The sequence below is a fragment of the Oncorhynchus mykiss genome, chromosome 13 (assembly GCF_057628025.1).
Source record: "Oncorhynchus mykiss isolate SJ-2025 chromosome 13, ASM5762802v1, whole genome shotgun sequence".
NCBI classification, from domain to species: domain Eukaryota; kingdom Metazoa; phylum Chordata; class Actinopteri; order Salmoniformes; family Salmonidae; genus Oncorhynchus; species Oncorhynchus mykiss.
In genome coordinates this window covers 45114191-45133550 of record NC_143034.1, presented here as the reverse complement: position 1 = coordinate 45133550, position 19360 = coordinate 45114191, and the positions used below count along the sequence as shown (strand labels likewise).

General features: G+C 46.8%; 1 protein-coding gene across 6 annotated transcripts in view; it reads left to right on the top strand.

Annotated features, from left to right (window-relative positions):
* The window catches only part of cacnb1 (calcium channel, voltage-dependent, beta 1 subunit), a 33591-nt gene extending 15537 nt beyond the window's left edge, over nt 1–18054 (top strand). For 2 of the 6 annotated variants that reach the window (XM_021557657.3, XM_090196303.1), the window contains 12 exons: nt 3845–3964; nt 4291–4413; nt 4730–4866; nt 5368–5435; nt 7553–7581; nt 10060–10140; nt 10245–10303; nt 10452–10561; nt 12786–12937; nt 13081–13176; nt 13385–13570; nt 15767–18054. In XM_021557657.3, the coding sequence (XP_021413332.3) occupies nt 3845–3964; nt 4291–4413; nt 4730–4866; nt 5368–5435; nt 7553–7581; nt 10060–10140; nt 10245–10303; nt 10452–10561; nt 12786–12937; nt 13081–13176; nt 13385–13570; nt 15767–16330 (1725 nt within the window). In that variant the 3' untranslated portion in view covers nt 16331–18054. Of the gene's footprint in view, nt 1–623; nt 834–3844; nt 3965–4290; nt 4414–4729; nt 4867–5367; nt 5436–6825; nt 6987–7552; nt 7582–10059; nt 10141–10244; nt 10304–10451; nt 10562–12785; nt 12938–13080; nt 13177–13384; nt 13571–15766 lie in introns of those variants that run through there. The other 4 variants (XM_021557651.3, XM_090196305.1, XM_090196304.1 and 1 more) reach the window with 3 other exon arrangements.
* Nucleotides 18055–19360: the final 1306 nt, after the last annotated feature.

The following is a 19360-nucleotide window of genomic DNA, read 5'->3' as shown; positions in this document are numbered from 1 at the left end:
TGGCCAATGGGAGAGCAGCTATGGGATCAGGTGGTCTTTAGCTATTTTGAACAGGAGCTATGAAGTGAAGCAAACAACTAAATGAGTGACAGAATCCATTGACATAGGGAGGGAGTGGAAGAGAGGGAAGGACAGTATGCATTAAATGAGTATGTAGAGAGGCGATGGGAGAGAGAGAGGAAAAGAGAGGCTTAGGAGAGAGAGGGCTGTAGGAGAGAAATAATAAGGGGGAGGGTAAGAGTAATTAGAGGCATCCCTACTGCCTGTTGATCGGTACATCACCCTGGTTCCTGCCTCACACTCCCCTCCCCACCAGACTGTACTTGTTTAGTAAAGGATTGATTAAGTCCCTAATTGTGTCTCCCTCTCTTTTTCTCTCCATGGATTTCACTCCCGTCTTTGTCTTTTTTCTATTCTGCGGGTTTGTCATGTGGTGTGATCAGGTTGAGTGTGTGAGTCACACATACTGTAAACACACGCACTCCGCGCGCGCGCACACACACACACACACACAGACACACACACACACACACACAGACACAGACACACACACACACACTCACACAAACACACACACACACACACACACACACACACACATCCCTCTTGCTCCCTCTCGCTTCACTGCATCACGGACCTGTTGCAGCAGTCAGGGAGTTGCTGTTCTGTGAGAGTTATTCTGACTAGGCAGTAAGCTATTCTCTCCTCTTTATTCTCTCTCTTAGACAGACACAGTCCTCTTGGTTTCCCATCTATCTTAATGAACCTTTCTGTAATAATCAGCTCTCCATGTTAGGATGCACCTGTATGGGTTAGAGGATGACTCAGAGCCGGTAAGTGGCAGCGGCTATTATCATCATGATTAAACACTGCATGTCTGTCTGTGTCGGGGAGCCGGGCAAGGGTGGGTGTGTTGTGTTAATGAAACAGGAAGTAGGGATGGTCAGGGGTGGCTCCCCTGGAAGTGGCTACCTGTTGCCTTTGTTACCGGGCGTGGCATTGCTAAGCCACCGATGGATTTTGATGGGAAAGGTGGCAGCACAAGTATCAACTTTCTGTTTGTTATTAATTCAAACCATATAAAGTGGCACAATAAATATCAAAGTGCCTAGCTCTCATTCACATACAGTATTTCTGTCTGTCTGTGACAGGTTGCCCTTGTGTATATTTAGTCCTTCAAGTCCGGTCTGGTCTCTATTTGCTCTGGAGTAGAGATGGGGGCTGAAGCCGCTGAACCTTCACCTCCGACCCCTGACCCGTGCTACCTTCTGGGGCATTCTGGGACTCAACCCTTCTTTTCATTTCTTCTTCTCTTTCACACGGCTCTACACGTAGCAACAGTACCTGCAGTTGCTGTTATAACAGGCAGAGACCGAGAGACCAATAGGGAGTCGGGAAGTTTTCTGATTTTGAGATCGCACCATTTTTTTAAAAAGCACTTTTGCTTAAGCACATACTTATGTGCTAATTACCAAATACCTACGTGTTTGAACTCCCCATTTTCTCACCGGGGAATTATTTCAAGTCATTACATATGGTGGATGTCAATTCTCACCACATTCTCACCTCTATTTTAAAACCCCACACCTAATGACTCACTCATTCTGCCTCGCACATTCAGCTGTCCACATTCTTGTCTGCACCTCCCACGGGTGTATGCGGCAAAAAAGCGAGAGAGAGTCTGACACCTGGAAAAACCGAACAAGTGGGATAGTTACATAAAGAGAGCACTCAAACACTTTACAAGTGAGCCAGGCTGTACTACCAGTGCTGGGCTGTGGTGTACAGTATGCCAGGCAGGGAACGCTCCGCTCTGAGCAGAGCCCCCCAGGAGAGGAGGCCAGGCCAGGGTTTTTATTGTGTGGATGGGTGGATTAGGGTCAGCCGGAGAGGCTCAGGTTACCATTGATCACTGGTGGTGGAAGTGGACAAAACCATAGCCACTTCATGAGTGATATATCAGTGCTAATATTAAATCCGGGCCTTAGGCCGTTTTATCTCTCTTTTCTATCTCTCTCTCTATCTCCCCCTCTCTCTCTGACACGCCCACACTCAGTGAATCTGTTGGCACTGGGTGTTAAACACATCAAAGCGCCTGATCAGATGTGATTCAGGTTTGCATATGTGTTTTGATGCATCCACTTCACACCCATATTACACCAGCCAAGTGTTCTGTGCCAGACAGTAATGTGTGTGTATTTGAGGAGTAGGCTTGAGTTCAGGCAGCCAGTCAGGCAGCCAGGCAGGCAGGTTCCCTTTGTGCCTCCAGGTTATAAATAAAGGGTGAAACAAAAGAAATACCACAGAGAGGTGGACCTGATGACAATTATAGGTGATTGGGATATTTGCCCTCGAGCCATTCAGAATGAGGTAGGCACCAGTCAGTAGTATAGAACTCACTACAGTACATACTATGGTCTAAACAGAGATGGACAGAACACACTAAAGTACATATTATGGTCTAAACAGAGATGGACAGAACACACTACAGTACATATTATGGTCTAAACAGAGATGGACAGAACACACCACAGTACATATTATGGTCTAAACAGAGATGGACAGAACACACTACAGTACATATTATGGTCTAAACAGAGATGGACAGAACACACTACAGTACATATTATGATCTAAACAGAGATGGACAGAACACACTACAGTACATATTATGATCTAAACAGAGATGGACATAACACACTACAGTACATATTATGATCTAAACAGAGATGGACAGAACACACTACAGTACATATTATGATCTAAACAGAGATGGACAGAACACACCACAGTACATATTATGGTCTAAACAGAGATGGACATAACACACTACAGTACATATTATGGTCTAAACAGAGATGGACAGAACACACCACAGTACATATTATGGTCTAAACAGAGATGGACAGAACACACCACAGTACATATTATGATCTAAACAGAGATGGACAGAACACACTACAGTACATATTATGGTCTAAACAGAGATGGACAGAACACACTACAGTACATATTATGGTCTAAACAGAGATGGACAGAACACACCACAGTACATATTATGGTCTAAACAGAGATGGACAGAACACACCACAGTACATATTATGGTCTAAACAGAGATGGACAGAACACACCACAGTACATATTATGGTCTAAACAGAGATGGACAGAACACACCACAGTACATATTATGGTCTAAACAGAGATGGAGCAACGCATAAGGAGATGTGAAAAGACAGGCAGTGGAAAATAATATATTGAGAGAAGAGACAGAGGCACAGAGTGAAGGAGACATAAAGCAGAGAGGGAGAGAGATCCCAGATTATCACGTTGGGCACAAGGCCTTGATTGTGTTATTCCACACACACCTCTACATTCCACTAATTTCTCTCCCCCCTGTCTGTCGTTGGTGTTGTTATGGGGAGGTGTGTGTGTGTGTGTGTGTGTGTGTGTGTGTGTGTGTGTGTGTGGTTCCAGTCGTACTATTGCTGTCTTTATTGCCTTTACAGGCACAGGGGTTTTTATTCAAGGACGTGTGGTCATGCCATAGAATACGCTTGTGTACACACACACACACACACACACACACACACACACCCCTGCTCGAACAAACATACACACACACGCTTGAACAAACATACAGCACGCTAGAAAAAATGTCCATACCACCATCTCCCACATTCTCCTTCTTTCCTTCTCTCTATACCTCCTCTCTCTCTGCCCTCTTTCTTTCTCTCTCCCACACATAAACACACACTCACTCACTCTCACTTCCTTACTCTGTCCCTGTGTGTGTGTGTGTGTGTGTGTGTGTGTGTGTGTGTGTGTGTGTGTGTGTGTGTTGCAGGGCTCTGCCGACTCCTACACCAGCCGGCCGTCGGACTCAGATGTGTCCCTGGAGGAGGACCCAGAGGCACTGAGGAAGGAGGCAGACCTACAGGCCTTGGCCACCCTCGAGAAAGCTAAGGTCAGAGGTCACCATGGCCCTTCCCTGTGGCCCTGTCCTTCTGTTATACAGTACCCCATACAGCCATACAGAACAGCACGGTCTTTAACCATTCACCCTGATCCTAACTATACACCTAACTAATCTCGCTAACAGTGTCCCCTCGATGTTTTAGGCACACGGTTAACACATATTATAGAATGTCTTTCTAGTCAATTAGCATTCAATAACAGTCTTTGTGACATTATAGACTTGTCCGCTCTATCGCCCTCATGTCATTCCATCATTCTTATCCTCCGTTCTCATTCTTTGTTTCGGCATTCTCTTTCTTGCTTCAACCCCTCCAGACCAAACCAGTGGCCTTTGCTGTGCGGACGAATGTGGGCTACAACTCTGGGCCCAACGACGACGTCCCAGTGCAGGGCATGGCCATCTCCTTTGAAGCCAAAGACTTCCTACACATCAAGGAGGTACCGGAGCTGCGTAAACAACACTGGGCCTTCTTATTTCTTATTGTTAGATCATTTCTGAAGATGATTTAGTCCCCGTCCCCTGGAGCTTTACGAAAGACAGTGGGGATATGGTGAAGTGGCATTTTGTTATAATATAAACATCCGGTTCTATATTTATATCTGATTGATGTGTCGATAAGCAAGCTACGATGGCGGCGGCGGTTGCCTTGGCAACACACAGCAGGGGCTCTGTGAGCGAGGGAGGAGAAGACTGGTGTGTGTATTATTGGGTAGCATTTACGTGTCTGTCTGTCTGTCCTTGTGCTCTGTGCAGAAGTACAATAATGACTGGTGGATTGGGCGTCTGGTGAAGGAGGGCTGTGAGGTGGGGTTCATCCCCAGCCCAGTCAAACTGGAGAACACCAGGCTACTGCAGGAGCAGAAGATGAGACAGAACCGCCTCAGCTCCAGGTACTGGCTGCTGCCCACACCCACGTCCTCTGGCACCCATCACCCAGTCACTTTACAGCAACGTAGATCAGTTACCGTCATGTCAGAGCTGTTATCCAACAGGGTTGGGCTCAATTCGAATTGAAGGCAGTTAATTCAGATAGTCATTTGAATTGAATTATTATAATTTTTTTTAACTTTTGAAATAAGTAGCGTCTACTTTTCAGTTTATTGAGAAGTCATTGAAAATAAACGCCCTTGAATTTGAATTTTTGTTTACTTTCTAAATTGACTGCCTTCAATTTGAATTGAGCCAACCCCGTTATCCAATTAGCTTCCACAATGCATGCAACATAATACAGCACAATGATCACCCAATCACCACTTCACAAGAGTCACTACTTCACAATTAAAAATGGGAAAAGTTCCATTTATTTTCAATGACATTTTTTTTTCAATACACTTCAATTTTCACCTACCAGTAACCATCCACTCATTGTTCTCTCCTCCTCCCTCTTACAGCAAATCTGGTGGCAGCTCCAGCCTGGACGTTGCCACGGGAACACGCAGGCCCACCCCTCCTGGCACAGGTAAGGTCAGGGGTAGGGGGTCATCTTCACAGCTCGGCTGGCTAGAAGAGACACACACAATAGCTATAGATATAGCCCTCTGCCGCGGCCTGTCGCTAATATTCCGTGCAGATTTGAGTTGGATAGTTAGTGATCCATGACGAATGAGATATCTGCAGTGTGGAGGGGAGCGTCTGGGTGGGTGTGCTGCTGCTGCTGCTGCTGGAGTGAGAGTCAGACGGAGAGAAAGAGAGGGGTCCTATAGCAGGTTTGTCATTAGCATGGCTAACAGGACCAGCCTGAAACACAGCTGAGGATATAAGCGCTCCTCTCGTCAAATCCGATCACTACGCTTGGCCAGACCAGGCCCGTGTCCCAAATGGCACCTTATTCCCTGCATAGTGTGCTAGTTTTGACCAAAGCCTTATGGGCCCTGGTCAAAGGTAATGCCCTTTGATGCCCAATTTGAGCCGCAGCCCATACCTTAAAGTGTTGGCACCGGGCAGCAACGGGATAGTTCAGTTCAGTCACGCTGCTGGATAGACAGTACGGCTCACTGAGGGAAATAAATAGACTGGCATAGAGACCGAAGGAAAGATTGACAGAAATATATATATGTTTTTATTAGATAAGAGCCGACTGGGAGTGAATTCATTGAATTGAATAATTGAATTGAAGACAGGCGGACGAGATCAGACACATTGTTTCTCCGTTGATGAATGTGTTACGTTAATACACGACAGTTATAGATTATGGTTCTCTTTATCAAGCCTATTTGTTATACCTGAACTGATATACCAAACCCCTCTTCCTGCCTGGCTGTGCCAGCTTAAAACACCCCTACCCACATCCAAAACACAGAGCCCTCACCACCTTAACCAGTCCCAGCACACAGCAAACCCTCCTCAGGGCAGCTACACCCCCTTTTCTGCCTCCACCTCCTAGCACCTCTTCTTCTCTGCTCTCTCTGCTCTCTCTCTCTCTCTCTCTCTCTTTTTCTCGTCTCCGCCACCTTCTTCTTCAGCAGTGAATAGCTCGCTCTTCCACCTCCTTTCTCTCCGCATCGCTCTCTTACTCACTGTTCTGTTTGCGATCACTGTTTTTCTGACCTGCTCATGCACTGACTTCGTCGTGACCAAAAGCATTTATTCTTTACTTAGTCACCTATTGACTTTTATTTCAGCACTGTTATTTCTGGTTCAGAACTCTGTCATTTCTCCCATTTCTCGATCTCAGATCTGTGTCTGGCCTTCTCTCTGCTTTTGATTGCCTTTCTTGTCCTCCCTTCTTTTCCTCTTTCCTCATTTCTCTGTATACATCTCCACTTTTTCTTCCTCTTTTCACTATTGCTCGATATTCTCTCTCTCTCTCTCTCTCTCTCTCTCTCTCTCTACCCCGCCCCACCCCTCAGCTCATGTGGACATGTCCACGATGGCTTTTGACCTTGACCCCCTGGACCTGGATGCCGAGGAGCCCCCTGAGCCCCAGGGTGACCCTCGCTCCCCCAAGGGCAGCGCAGGCAGCGTCACCTCCCCCCAGGGCCAAATCCACCGCCTGCCCTTCTTTAAGAAGGTAAAGCCCTCCAGGGGACCCAGGCACCACGGCTGCTTCCCCTCCCCACCTCCCTTCAACCAAACCCCCCCCTACTGCACGAAGCTATGGCCCAGTCCTAGGCTTTAATAACCTCTGTCTGTCCTTACTAGCCCCTCTTCCCCTTACCGTCTCCGACATACTGCACTAAACTGACCCACCGTTCCCGCCGCTAGCCAGCGCCTGCCTGACTCCTTAATCCCGATTGGCCCCTCAGTCTCTGGTCTCTGTGTTTCTGCGCTGGTCAACTGGGGGAGGGGTTGAGCTGAGCTAAAGACGAAACCTGACCACGTTCATACATTCGCCGATGCAAAAGCGATGTATGAATATTTGCCGACGGTGCGACTCTAAACAATAAATGTCATTATCGATCAGACTACAGTGGGTGTGGCCTCCGCTGTCCTATTGAACAGCTCCACTCCCAATTCCCAACTAACCGTCACCTGTCAATAACAACACGTCCTCTGTCTTTTGTGCTTTTTGTCTCTTTTTTTTTGTCCCTTTTGCTCTGTCTTCTCGTGGGGGTTGTGTGCGGAATGGTACTGTAGGTGGTCCGGCTAAACAGAAACAGAAGTCGGTGAGTTGGTGCTGACCTTTAATTGACCTTTACCTTCTGTTCTGCCTCGTCCTCCTCCTCCTCTTCCTCTCTGTTGTCTCTCCATGTTCCTCAGTCTGCTCTCATGTCAGCGTATGCTAGAGAGAGTGGGAGGTGACAGGATTTGACCGTTTCCTCATTTTTGTCAAGGTTTTCACTTATGCCCCAGGAAGAAGATTTCCGTGTTGCAGTTGTCCCCAGGGATATTGTGTTCCAAAATGATCAAATCATAAATTATGGAAAATTAGAAATTATAGGGAGGAATTGTAGGAAGGGAAATGTTAGTTCCACCCCCAAATGCAAGCAGGGCTTCCATTTGTCTCTGTCTTCAGAACTGATTGGGTAAACACTGGCTGTCAATATGCAGTCAGAACTGATTGGGTAAACACGGGCTGTCAGTATGCAGTCAGAGCTGATTGGGTAAACACGGGCTGTCAGCATGCAGTCAGAGCTGATTGGGTAAACACGGGCTGCCAGTAAGCAGTCAGAGCTGATTGGGTAAACACGGGCTGTCAGCATGCAGTCAGAGCTGATTGGGTAAACACGGGCTGCCAGTATGCAGTCAGAGCTGATTGGGTAAACACGGGCTGCCAGTAAGCAGGTGCAGGCGTGTCACGGTCCCTATCACTCACACTTCTGGTGAATGTTAATGCTCCCTGATGTGTTTTCATGCCCACTCTGGACGGCTGCTTTGACTGACAGCCTGACAGCCTGTCATCAGCCCGCCTCGCTATCCCTCGCTATCTCAGAGCTGTCAACACAGCTTTGATCCCGTAGATACAGGAGACTGTGGAGGCAGAGGCACGCTTTGTCCTCCAATAGCAAAAAACACTCTCTATAGATTACGTGAAAGTTCATGTCATTCAGAAAGAGAGAGATGAATGGCGATACGCAGTACACTTCCCCCAGCACTGCACCTCTAGTGATGAGCACCATTTGGAAAAGTTCTTAAGTGTATTTTTAGATGTAGTGAATTTGTAATGGGGTGAACTGAGTCCACTGCCTGGTCGTGGAGGTGTGGCTTTATGTAACGTAACGTACCTTAGTGGAGGAGAGCTCTTCAAGCCTCAATGCTACTGCTCTCAGTGCACTAAAAGTGCTACATGGAATACAGAGGAGAAGGCGTGCTGGAAATACAGAGAGCGGACACCGAATACACGCTAGCACCCTACGGGTGTAGGATCTTAATGCGATCACTTTTTGTTGCTGAGAATTGTCCTGCAGGAAATGCAAATGAGCTTCGTGATTTACATACATTTACTGAAAACCCACACGAACACACCGTTATATTAACAGTATTGCACTTTTCACGTGCACTACTTTTGGCCAGTTAATGGCCTAACCACGGATCAACCAACACTATGGACTAAACGTTCAAAACCTGTTGCTGCGGGATTATTTTGCCGTGACAATACAGGTCAAATGAAGATCCTTCATCTGTATTCTCCTAATGCCTGCCTATCTGTTAGTGGATAGACCATGGGAGTGGTTTACTTAGTGTTCTCCCCTCACCTGTCACTCCAAAACGGGGCGCTTACTATAACAGAACAGATGCTTATAGATGCGTTGTCGGCCAGATGCTTCTCATGATTCACATTGATGGAATGTTAATGTATGCATTTGTTGTACTTGTCGGAATATTGATTGACTGGGTGTGGGTGTTTTGCGTAAGAGTGCGTGTCGTCTGTGTATGTTTCCATTTTCAATGTGATTTGAGTGTTTGAGTAAGTGTCTGAAATACGTTCTCTGTATGTTGGTTCAAAATGAGGGGTATCTTTTTGTAGGTTTAGTGTGTGTGCTTGTTGTCCATTTTTCTCTGGGCCTAAAAACCCATTTGGCTCAGTGTCTATCTGGCTTCTTTCTATAAAGCAAGAGGGGTCCACCACACACAGATACATACTACGAGAGAGTAGGAGAGAGAGTGTTATCTTCGACTGGAACTGCAGTCACATGAGCCTTTGGCTGCACGAAAGCTCCTGAGATTTTTTCTATATATATATAAATAATGGCCCTTTACCACTCTCCGTAGCTCATTCTGATCCAATTTGATTATGGTTTATTTAATTTGCTATGACTGGGAGAGCAGACTGAGAAATGGAAAATGAGTGCTTTCTGTGAAAAATGTTGGGCTTAGTCTTTTACCCTCTCCAAGATAATAAATGGCCTCTGTCTGAAATGCTGAAATGCATTACATATCATTCTGACTGTAGTCTACTGTACAGAGAGAGGAAGAATTGGTGTTGACATAATGTTGATTTATGTGTGTGTGTGTGTGTGTGTGTGTGTGTGTGTGTGTGTTTCTGTGGCAGTAGATTGTGTAGCTCCGGACGTGTGCGTACAAAGTGGCTGTAGATTGTGCGTCTCAGAGTATGCGTGAGCTCTGTTCGCGTGCATGTCTGTGTTCAGACACAGAGGTTATAGTGTCTCACCCCACTCTTGGTGCTCTCCTGCCTGGCTCAGATGGAGCATGTCCCCCCTTACGACGTGGTCCCCTCCATGAGACCCATCATTCTAGTGGGGCCGTCACTGAAGGGCTACGAGGTAAGGCTACTGTGTAGCTCAATCTCCCCAACGTTCTTCATGGTTTATTATACCGGTCATATCCCCACGCCTCGGTTGTTCTTCTTCTCCTCGTCTCCCACCAGGTGACTGACATGATGCAAAAGGCTCTCTTTGACTTTCTCAAGCACAAGTTTGAGGGCAGGTGAGTTTCAGGCCAGCCAGAGAACCTGACTGAAATATTTACTATATTTAGCAAAGGTTGAAAATGTCTTCAACTTAGTTATTTAGTTTAACCTGCTTTAAGACGTTTCCAGTTCTCAGCCCTGATTGGTTGATAATGTTTCTTCCAGGATATCCATCACCCGGGTGACAGCAGACATCTCCCTTGCCAAGCGCTCGGTCCTCAACAACCCCAGTAAACACACCATCATCGAGCGCTCCAGCACCCGCTCCAGCCTGGGTAAGACAGGACCTTGTAGGGCAAGTCATCTGTGTACCTAAAATAAAACCATTGATCGCAATAAGCGCCAGGACTGGCTCTGTGCCTTTCCTACACACACCCACTTGATACCTGTCAAAAAGCTTTGTTAGTTCATGTTTCTTATCATCCGTTGGGCTATTGTGTTGTTACCTTTCACTACCAGTGTTTTCATATATCCATCTTAGCTTGTGTAAGTATTTGATCCTGCTGATGACCTGCCCGATTCTAAATGAAATGCCAGTTTGTACTTGGACAAAGACTGGTGTTTACCTGTCTCCGAGTATTGGGAGAGAGATATTTAAAAGTGTTGTTTCTGTTGGTAATAGCTACCTGGTCAGCAAAAGGTCAGGGAATATTGGTTGATTGGATGTTAGCATCTATTGACAACATGCAGTAGGGAGCCTCCTAGTCGCCCATTCAACCATTGAATTGAAATGGAATTGAATTCCACAAATGTTTTTACTTAGAAGGTCATCAATCCACTCCATTTGGCGTGGATCGTCTTCAATATCAGTGAGTAGGGCTAAGCACAGAACAGGAAGGCTCCTCTAGAGGAGAGGCTAGCTGAGCAGAGAGGGGCAGTGTGGCCTGACAACCCTGAAAGGGCTGTCAGCCTTCTAGCTTTATTAGTCATTGTCCCTCTCTGACCTGGCCTCTTCTCTTTCTCCATCCTGTCTTTTCCTACCCTCCACCCACCTGTCCCTCTCTCCCACCACTCTCCTTCCCTCCACTCGCTCTACGTCTCTCAGACGTGCTGGGTACGTATGCTCTCGACCCCACCCCAACCGAGAGCTTTTTTCCCCTCTGACCTCCTCCCCTGTCTGTCTCTCACTACTCTCCTCATCCCCTCATACACTCATCCCTCATGCATCTGTCTGCCTGTCTGTTCCTCACACATGTTTGTGAAAGCCTGTTGCTTGCAGTAATAAAACAACTTGAACTAAGGCTTGGAAAGAGTAGACTAATTACACAGCCGAATGAGTTGGCTGGTTGGCTCTGGTAGCTCTAGGCTGCTCAGCTGAGCATCTGCCTGCTGTCTGCCTGTCTGTCTGTCTGAGGTTCAGGGGAAATGTGATAGGGGGGGCTGGGGGGGACAACTGTAGTCAGGGATGAGTGTACAGGGGAAACTGATACTCCCCCCTCCATCCTACTGTAAAGCAACATGTAATAACACTTTACTTACAAGGAGCCTGTACGCATACACAATTAGACGTTCATATATTCATGAGTTTATATACCGTACATCGTTTACTACCAATCTCTGATACAGGGAAACACATTCTTCACAGAGATGCCGTGTAAATAGAGGACATTTGCAGGTTAATAGAAACTAGGACAGGTTGTTAGGTTTTCATCATTTTAGGTAAAGTTCATTTCCTTTATCTCTCTGTCGCTGCCTCTGGTCGCTGCCTTCCGCCTGCAGGTTTAATTCCCTTTCTACCTCAGCCCTTCGCAGGGAGACCGTCTGCAGCCCGCAGGCCCCCTGCGGATTACCTGTCCCCTGTTATGTCATTGTGGCTGGAACAACCCCCCCCCCCCCCCTTCCCTCCCATACGTACCCAAAAGGACAACGAGGGTGTGCAAAGCCGGAACATCCAAACAGACTAATACGTTTGCAATGCCTGATGGCTCTAACAGCGAATGTAGTTACATTTCATCACTTTGCGGTTATTGTATTCATCGATGTGTTCAGAACAGTGCATCAAGTGCTGCCAGAGGCGTCTCATTCTCACACGCCTCCTTCCGTCCCGACTGTGAGTCGATATATAAAAACCTGTGTCAGAGATCACATTCACCAGTGCAAAACATCAGTCACTGCTCGTTGGAATGTGGCAACAGAGTGAGAATGCCCCCAATGTTCCATTTAGCGGTGTGTAAAATGGACCATCTAGTACGATGGGTTCTGTTTCACATGCACCAAACCTTTTGCCAAAATGTTGACATGCATGATGCAGTGTTAACATGCCACGTTTGCATGTGCTTGTGTGTATCCTGTTTTTTTTGTTTTTTTAAATGGTAAGTGTGTGAAATATGAGTGAGCAAAGTGGCAATAGTCACACTGATCTGCTGTATACTCCAGAAGGGATTTAAATGTGGACAGAATTGGGATTTGACCACCAATTCAAGTTGTATACTCTGTGTGTTCAGACACCTACTACAACCTGTTACTTATTGCATTTCCATGTTGTTCTCTACCACATAGCGGAGGTGCAGAGTGAAATTGAGCGTATCTTTGAGCTGGCCCGCACCCTGCAGCTGGTTGCCCTAGACGCAGACACCATTAACCACCCCTCTCAGCTGGCTAAGACCTCCCTGGCTCCTATCATCGTCTACATCAAAATAGCCTCACCGAAGGTACCCTCTGAGCGGAATGACTTTGTGGTCGATTGACTTCCTCTATTACGTCCTACTGAAATGGCATGTATGTGACTGAAATGTCTGTAGATGTGACATCTCTGTCAGTGACCAGCGGTATGTTGTTGCCTGTTTCCCTTCAGGTCCTCCAGAGGCTCATTAAATCCCGGGGGAAGTCCCAGGCCAAACACCTGAATGTGCAGATGGTGGCAGCAGACAAGCTGGCCCAGTGCCCCCCTGTGAGTGTCTGTCTGTGACCCTGGATTCTGTGGCCCGAAAGGCACATCTTCTTACATGCTGTTTGCCCTGAACAAATTAATTCACAATGACCAGTCTGAACAATGGCATTGGCTTAACATTGAAATTAATGCCCTTTTAGGTAGTTGGCTGAATCTCTGAAGTTGAAAGGTGAGACACTAGCATCATGTCCCTCTGTGTTGTATGTAGGAGCTGTTTGACATCATCCTGGATGAGAACCAGCTGGAGGACGCCTGTGAGCATCTGGCTGACTACCTGGAGGCCTACTGGAAGGCCACGCACCCCCCCAGCAGTAACCCCCCCAACCCCCTCCTCAACCGCACAATGGCCACGGCCGCCCTGGCCGCCTCCCCAGAGCCCGTCTCCAACCTGCAGGTACAGGTGCTCACCTCCCTGCGCCGCAACCTGGAGTTCTGGCCCGGCCTGGATGGCCCCGGGGCTGAGCACGGGAAGGTGGCCGAGCATGCCCTCTAAAGGCCAGCTGTGGGGGGGGGGGCTCAGGGGGAGCAACACCCCTTCCAAACCCGGCTGCCTGCACTCCAGATATACCTCCCCCCATCCTCCCTCTCTCCATCCCTCCCCTTGACCTGAAAGAAGGAAAGAACCTAATCACATTATGTTTAGACCCCGTTCTCATTCATAATACTGTGTAGAGAAACACCACGTACATGGAGAGAGGGAGGAGGCTGTTTACTGGAGAGTATTCTGGGTCCATCACACTGGATCCAACTCAATAGCACATACACACACTTACACAGACATTCATATTCTCACACACACACTTACAAACACACACACACATCAGAGTACTCGGAACAATATAGGCCCCACACATTACTGTAAAAATCCTTCTGCTTTAGAAAACACCCACACACAAACACCGAGAGGACAAACAGAGAGCTTCGTCCTCTTCAAGAAAACCTCTCTGCAAATGACACAGTATCTTAGAGCAACACACACAGCAAAATTAGCAAAGGAGAGTTTATATGGGCAGGACACTGGATCCAGACCACACCAGCACTGGGTTTTCAGTGAGAATAACACACACACAGTCACATTGAAGTTGTGAAATGAATTGACGGGGGCAGTTATTGGAAGAAGTGAAAATCCTCCATCATCCATCCATCAGTCAGTGAAGTACCTCTGTCTCTGGTCTGCTGCCTATTCCCTGTTTACTGTAATTAGTAGAGAAAATTGTGTGCCCCTTACCCAACCTCGGGGCTCCCTGCCTGACCTCCTTTCTTCAGCACTCCTTTATCGTCGGGGAAACGGTGTCCAGTTTACTTCCCTTCTCCGTGTTTCCATGGCACCGTCCCTGAAAAGGAGCGAGTCATCTCGGCCGCTTGGCCAATGTGTGCCTTGTTGTTGTGGCATCATTTCTAGTTTTCTGATTTGTGTGGCGTGGCAGGGATGGGCTGTGTGCGTGTGAGCGTGCATATGTGTGAGCGCGCGCGTGTGTGAAGTGATGTGGGCCATGACTAATAGGAATGTCCTATTTCATTATTTCACACAGGAAACTCTAACCAGCAGAAAAATGATCATCTGGGTCTCATCTACAATCAGCCACTGGCTTCAGCCAAATACATACAGCATGACTCATGACTGTCATAGTCCAAGACCTTGTAAAAGTGTCCAAGCTGCTTCCATATATCAATGAGTTATACCCACAGAATTGTTTGCATCGTGTTCCGTTAGACAGAAATGCACTATTATGAACAGTGCTTGCTCTGATACAATAGGTCGTATTTGATATGGTGCGGCTGGCTGTACATTGCCTCGCGTCGATTCCGCCTGCACTGATCTGTATAGGTGGAGGGCCGAGCGTAGCGTACGAGTAACGCGATCTGACATAAGACAATGGCGGCTGTATAGATTCATTAGAATTCGTTCAGACGGAGGAGATTTTGTTCAGTTATTATTTTACTGTCAATGGGTGTGACTTTAAGCTCGGCCTATTCAAAAGTCATTAGCAAGGATCAGCCAAATGTTGGCTTGACCCAACTCTAAAAAGTGTCTTGTTAATTGTGCTGAGTTTAAACAGAATGTAATACTTACTACTTAGGATGAGGAACATGCTTGTGAATGAAAAAGAGATATCACAATTAGTTGAAACATCATTTTAGCTGCTGTGAAATATCAGCCAGATGAGGGCACTGTTGGTTCTGCAGCCAGGAGCTGATCATGGTGTTTTGCTTGCCTAATGACTGCATGGCTGTTTCTCTTACAGGTGATGAATGAACACATTTCTGTAGTCTATGGAAAAGAGTCTGCGTGCATGTATTAAATACAACAAATAATGTCACTTTGACCAAGTAATGATTTCAATGCAATAACAATGCAATAGCCGTGTGCATTAAGTACCGCATAAATACATTTATTGTTATACTGTGAACCTCTATTTGTGTTGCATTGTGAACTGACTGTCTGACATTAATGATATCCTGTTTTTTATCTAACTGCACCCTAACCTGTCCTAACCCTATTGACTAACCCACTGCCTGGGCCTTGTTCTGTCTGTCTCACTGTGTCTCTGCATGGCGTGTGGTGTGGTGTGGGCGTGGCTCGCTGCAGGGGCCGTACCTGGTGCACGGAGAACAGAAGCGGGAAGGGCCTCGTTCGGAGTGCGGTGGCAGCGGCAGTCTCCATGACTACCAGAGTGACCAGGGAGGGAAGCAGCAACAGCAGCAGCACCAGCAGCAGAAGCAGCAGACCTACCTGCACTCCTCGCGGGGCCAGCTACGGGGAGGGGGTGGGAGGGGCCTGTCCCGGCAGGACACCTTTGACTCGGAGACGCAGGGCAGTCGGGACTCGGCCTACACTGAAGCAGGGGACTCTTGCATGGACATTGAGACCGACCCCTACGAGGAGTCTGAGATGTACCGCGGGGTAGGGGGTGGGGGCAGCCGTCTCCACCTGGCCCAGCACCACGGCCGACAGGCCTCCTGGGAAGACGAGGGGGCTGAACCGGATCAGGAGAACCTCAACCACCCTCCCATGCCCTCCCACACCCAGCCTGAGCAACACAGCCGGGCCAAGCTAAGGGAGAGGTACTGCCAGGAACCCGGGGACACCGGGGCGAACATGGGCCGCAACAAGAACCAGGAGGACTGGGGGAGGGACGTGTACATCCGCTGAACACACACCACAACACATGGGCTAGGAGGCTGATGGACAGACTGGGGGAGGGAGGTAGGGAGGAAAGGGGTTTCACGGTTAGGGCTAGGGGGTTAGCGGGGAGAGGAGGGTGGGTTTGGGGGCCATGCCAATCAGAAGCCCATGAATTAATCTGTTTACAACCCTTATTAAAGAGGTACTTTTCTCATTGTTGAGTACGCTGTAAAGAAGAAAACAACTGCCAGATGCCATACACCTCATCCAATTATTTTAGCTATATTCAATTTATTTATGTTTTGAGAAAAAAAAGCATTTTGGTTGGTCTCTTTTTAGTTTATTTTGTTAATACTACTGCATGAATACCATGGAATCCTACTGAACTGACAGCACGAGGACAGTTATCATTATGATTGTGAATTTATGATTGTGATCTGTATGGCTCAATCTCTGTAGTGTAGAATGTGAAGGCTGATAGAGCTGTAGTCTGTCGTGTCTGTCCTCTGTCATCTTAAACAGGGTTGAATGTCCCATGTACAGTACAGAGCATCAGGGTCTCTATCCCCACAGCTTCAGAGGCTCAGCTTCCGGATTCAGACACTTTCAGGATGGATCCTAAGCTTTTTGAGTCCCTCTCCTCCGATTCCTCATCACCCAGACCTTAAAAGCTATCTGGATGGAAAAGTTGCCATAAATGTCTTTAGAATAGTTTATTGAGATAATTGGTTTATTCGTTTTGACGCTTACCTTAATGTTAAGAATAAAAGGAAACACCCCAAAGATACTACTTCTTCTTCCCTAACCGGCTTCAGCCATAGCATTTAAATAGAACTGTATTTGTCTGGTCTGGTTTTCCACATCTGCTATTTTAGGGATACTGTCTGTCTGTGGGTGATAGTTTCGCTCGTGTAGTATACATTTGTCTTTTCGAATGTGGTACAGTTCATAAGCCGCACTACAGTAGTCGTCGCGTGAATGAAATATCTTACCTAATAGTCTCTCACACCGTCAGACTTTACTTCAAGAAAACTCCAATCACAAGTGCCGGAATGTTTCGCCAAGCCACGCCCACCATTGTCATGGTGGGATGGATGTCTTAACTCTTGTCACACTCGCTGTTTTCATATCTGTGTGTCTCTACTGTATGTGTCTTCTTGGCTTTACTGCCCTGCACTGTAGCCAACCCTGTTGCTCCAGCACGATGTCCACCACCATCTTGTTTTCTCTGCACCAGCTTTGTGTCGTTTACTTGTTGTAGGGCACACTAACAGTTATATACGAGTTGTTTTGTGTGGTAAATCACCCCAAATGTTCAACCAAACAGCTAGCATGTCTGAATGTCAGATGCCATGCACTTCTCTTCTTGATTTCTGACTGACTTTAGTGTCGTTTTTCCTGTGGACATTTGTATTTTATAAGGTCTTCAGTTATTTAGCCCTAGTGAGAAGAGTGTAAAGGGTGGTGGGGATAGGTACACAACATGGTCTTCAACTCAGTTAACTAAATGGAGGATCCACAAATGTTTTTGGTGGGCTCCTTCTGCCCACCCCTTTCTTCAGTCAAATAAATAAATATTAAATAATGATTCGTAAATAATGTTTATTGTTGCGTTATTGCAATTGTTAAAAAGATGGAAGAACATTTATAATTGGTGCCTGATTGTAGCTACATTTAGCTTTTTCTGCCTTTCATTTTTAATCTGTGGATAAATTCGTATTTTAATTAAAATTTTCATCAGGAAAAAAAAAGAGGCTTGGGAATTTCATTGTGTCACTCCTTTGATCAAATCAAATTTTATTGGTCACATACACATGTTTAGCAGAGGTTATTGCGAGTGTAGCGAAATGCTTGTGCTTGTAGTTCCGACAGTGCAGCAATATCTAAAAAGTAATCTAACAATTCCACAACAACTACCTAATACACACAAATCTAAAGGGATGGAATAAGAATATGTACATATAAATATATGGATGACCGAGCGACATAGGCAAGATGCAATGGATGGTATAAGATACAGTATATACATATGAGATGAGTAATGTAAGATATGTAAACATCATTAAAGTGGCATTATTAAAGTGACTAGTGATCCATTTATTAAAGTGGCCAATGATTTGAGTCTATGTAGGCAGTAGCCTCTCTGTGCTAGTGATGGCTGTTTAACAGTCTGATGGCCTTTTCAGTCTCTCGGTCCCAGGTAGCAGGTTGAAAAGGCAGTGGGTCGGGTGGTTGTTGTCTTTGATGATCTTTTTGGCCTTCCTGTGACATCGGGTGCTGTAGGTATCCTGAAGGGCAGGTAGTTTGCCCCCGGTGATGTGTTGTGCAGACCGCACCACCCTCTGGAGAGCCTTGTGGTTGAGGGCGGTGCACTTGCCTTACCATCCGGTGATACAGTGTCACGACTTCCACCGAAGGTGGCTCCTCTCCCTGTTCGGGTGGTGCTCGTCGGTCGTCGTCGCCGGCCTACTAGGCTGCCACCGATCCATTTTTCCTTTTTGTTTGTGTCTGTCTGTATTGTTTACACCTGTGTCTTATTAGTTGATTTCGGTGGGTATATTTACCTCCGCTGCCTGCTAGTCTTTGTGCGGGATTGTTTTCTGGTGTTACGTTATTGAGGGGTGCGTGTCTGCACCACAGGGTTTCTTTTCGGAAGGCCGTTTGTTCTTGTGTTTAGGAGTAGAGGTTTCTCCTCCATGTGTAGCGCTTCATTTCCCTGTGTGAGTGGCAACCTCGTTTGGGCGTGTTTTCTGTTCCATGTTGTAGTTGAGTTGGGACTGCTCATTAAACTATTTCGCCACTGGGATTTTTTGCTCTCCTGCTCCTGATTCCTGCACCTCCCTCCGTTAGGAGGCACGTAACATACAGCCCGACAGGATGCTCTCAATTGTGCATCTGTAAAAGTTTGTCAGGGTTTTAGGTGGCAAGCCACATTTCTTCAGCCTCCTGACGTTGAAGAGGCACTGTTGCACCTTCTTCACCACATTGTCTGTGTGGGTGGACCATTTCAACTTGTCTGTGATGTGTACGCAGAGGAATTTAAAACTTTCCACTGCT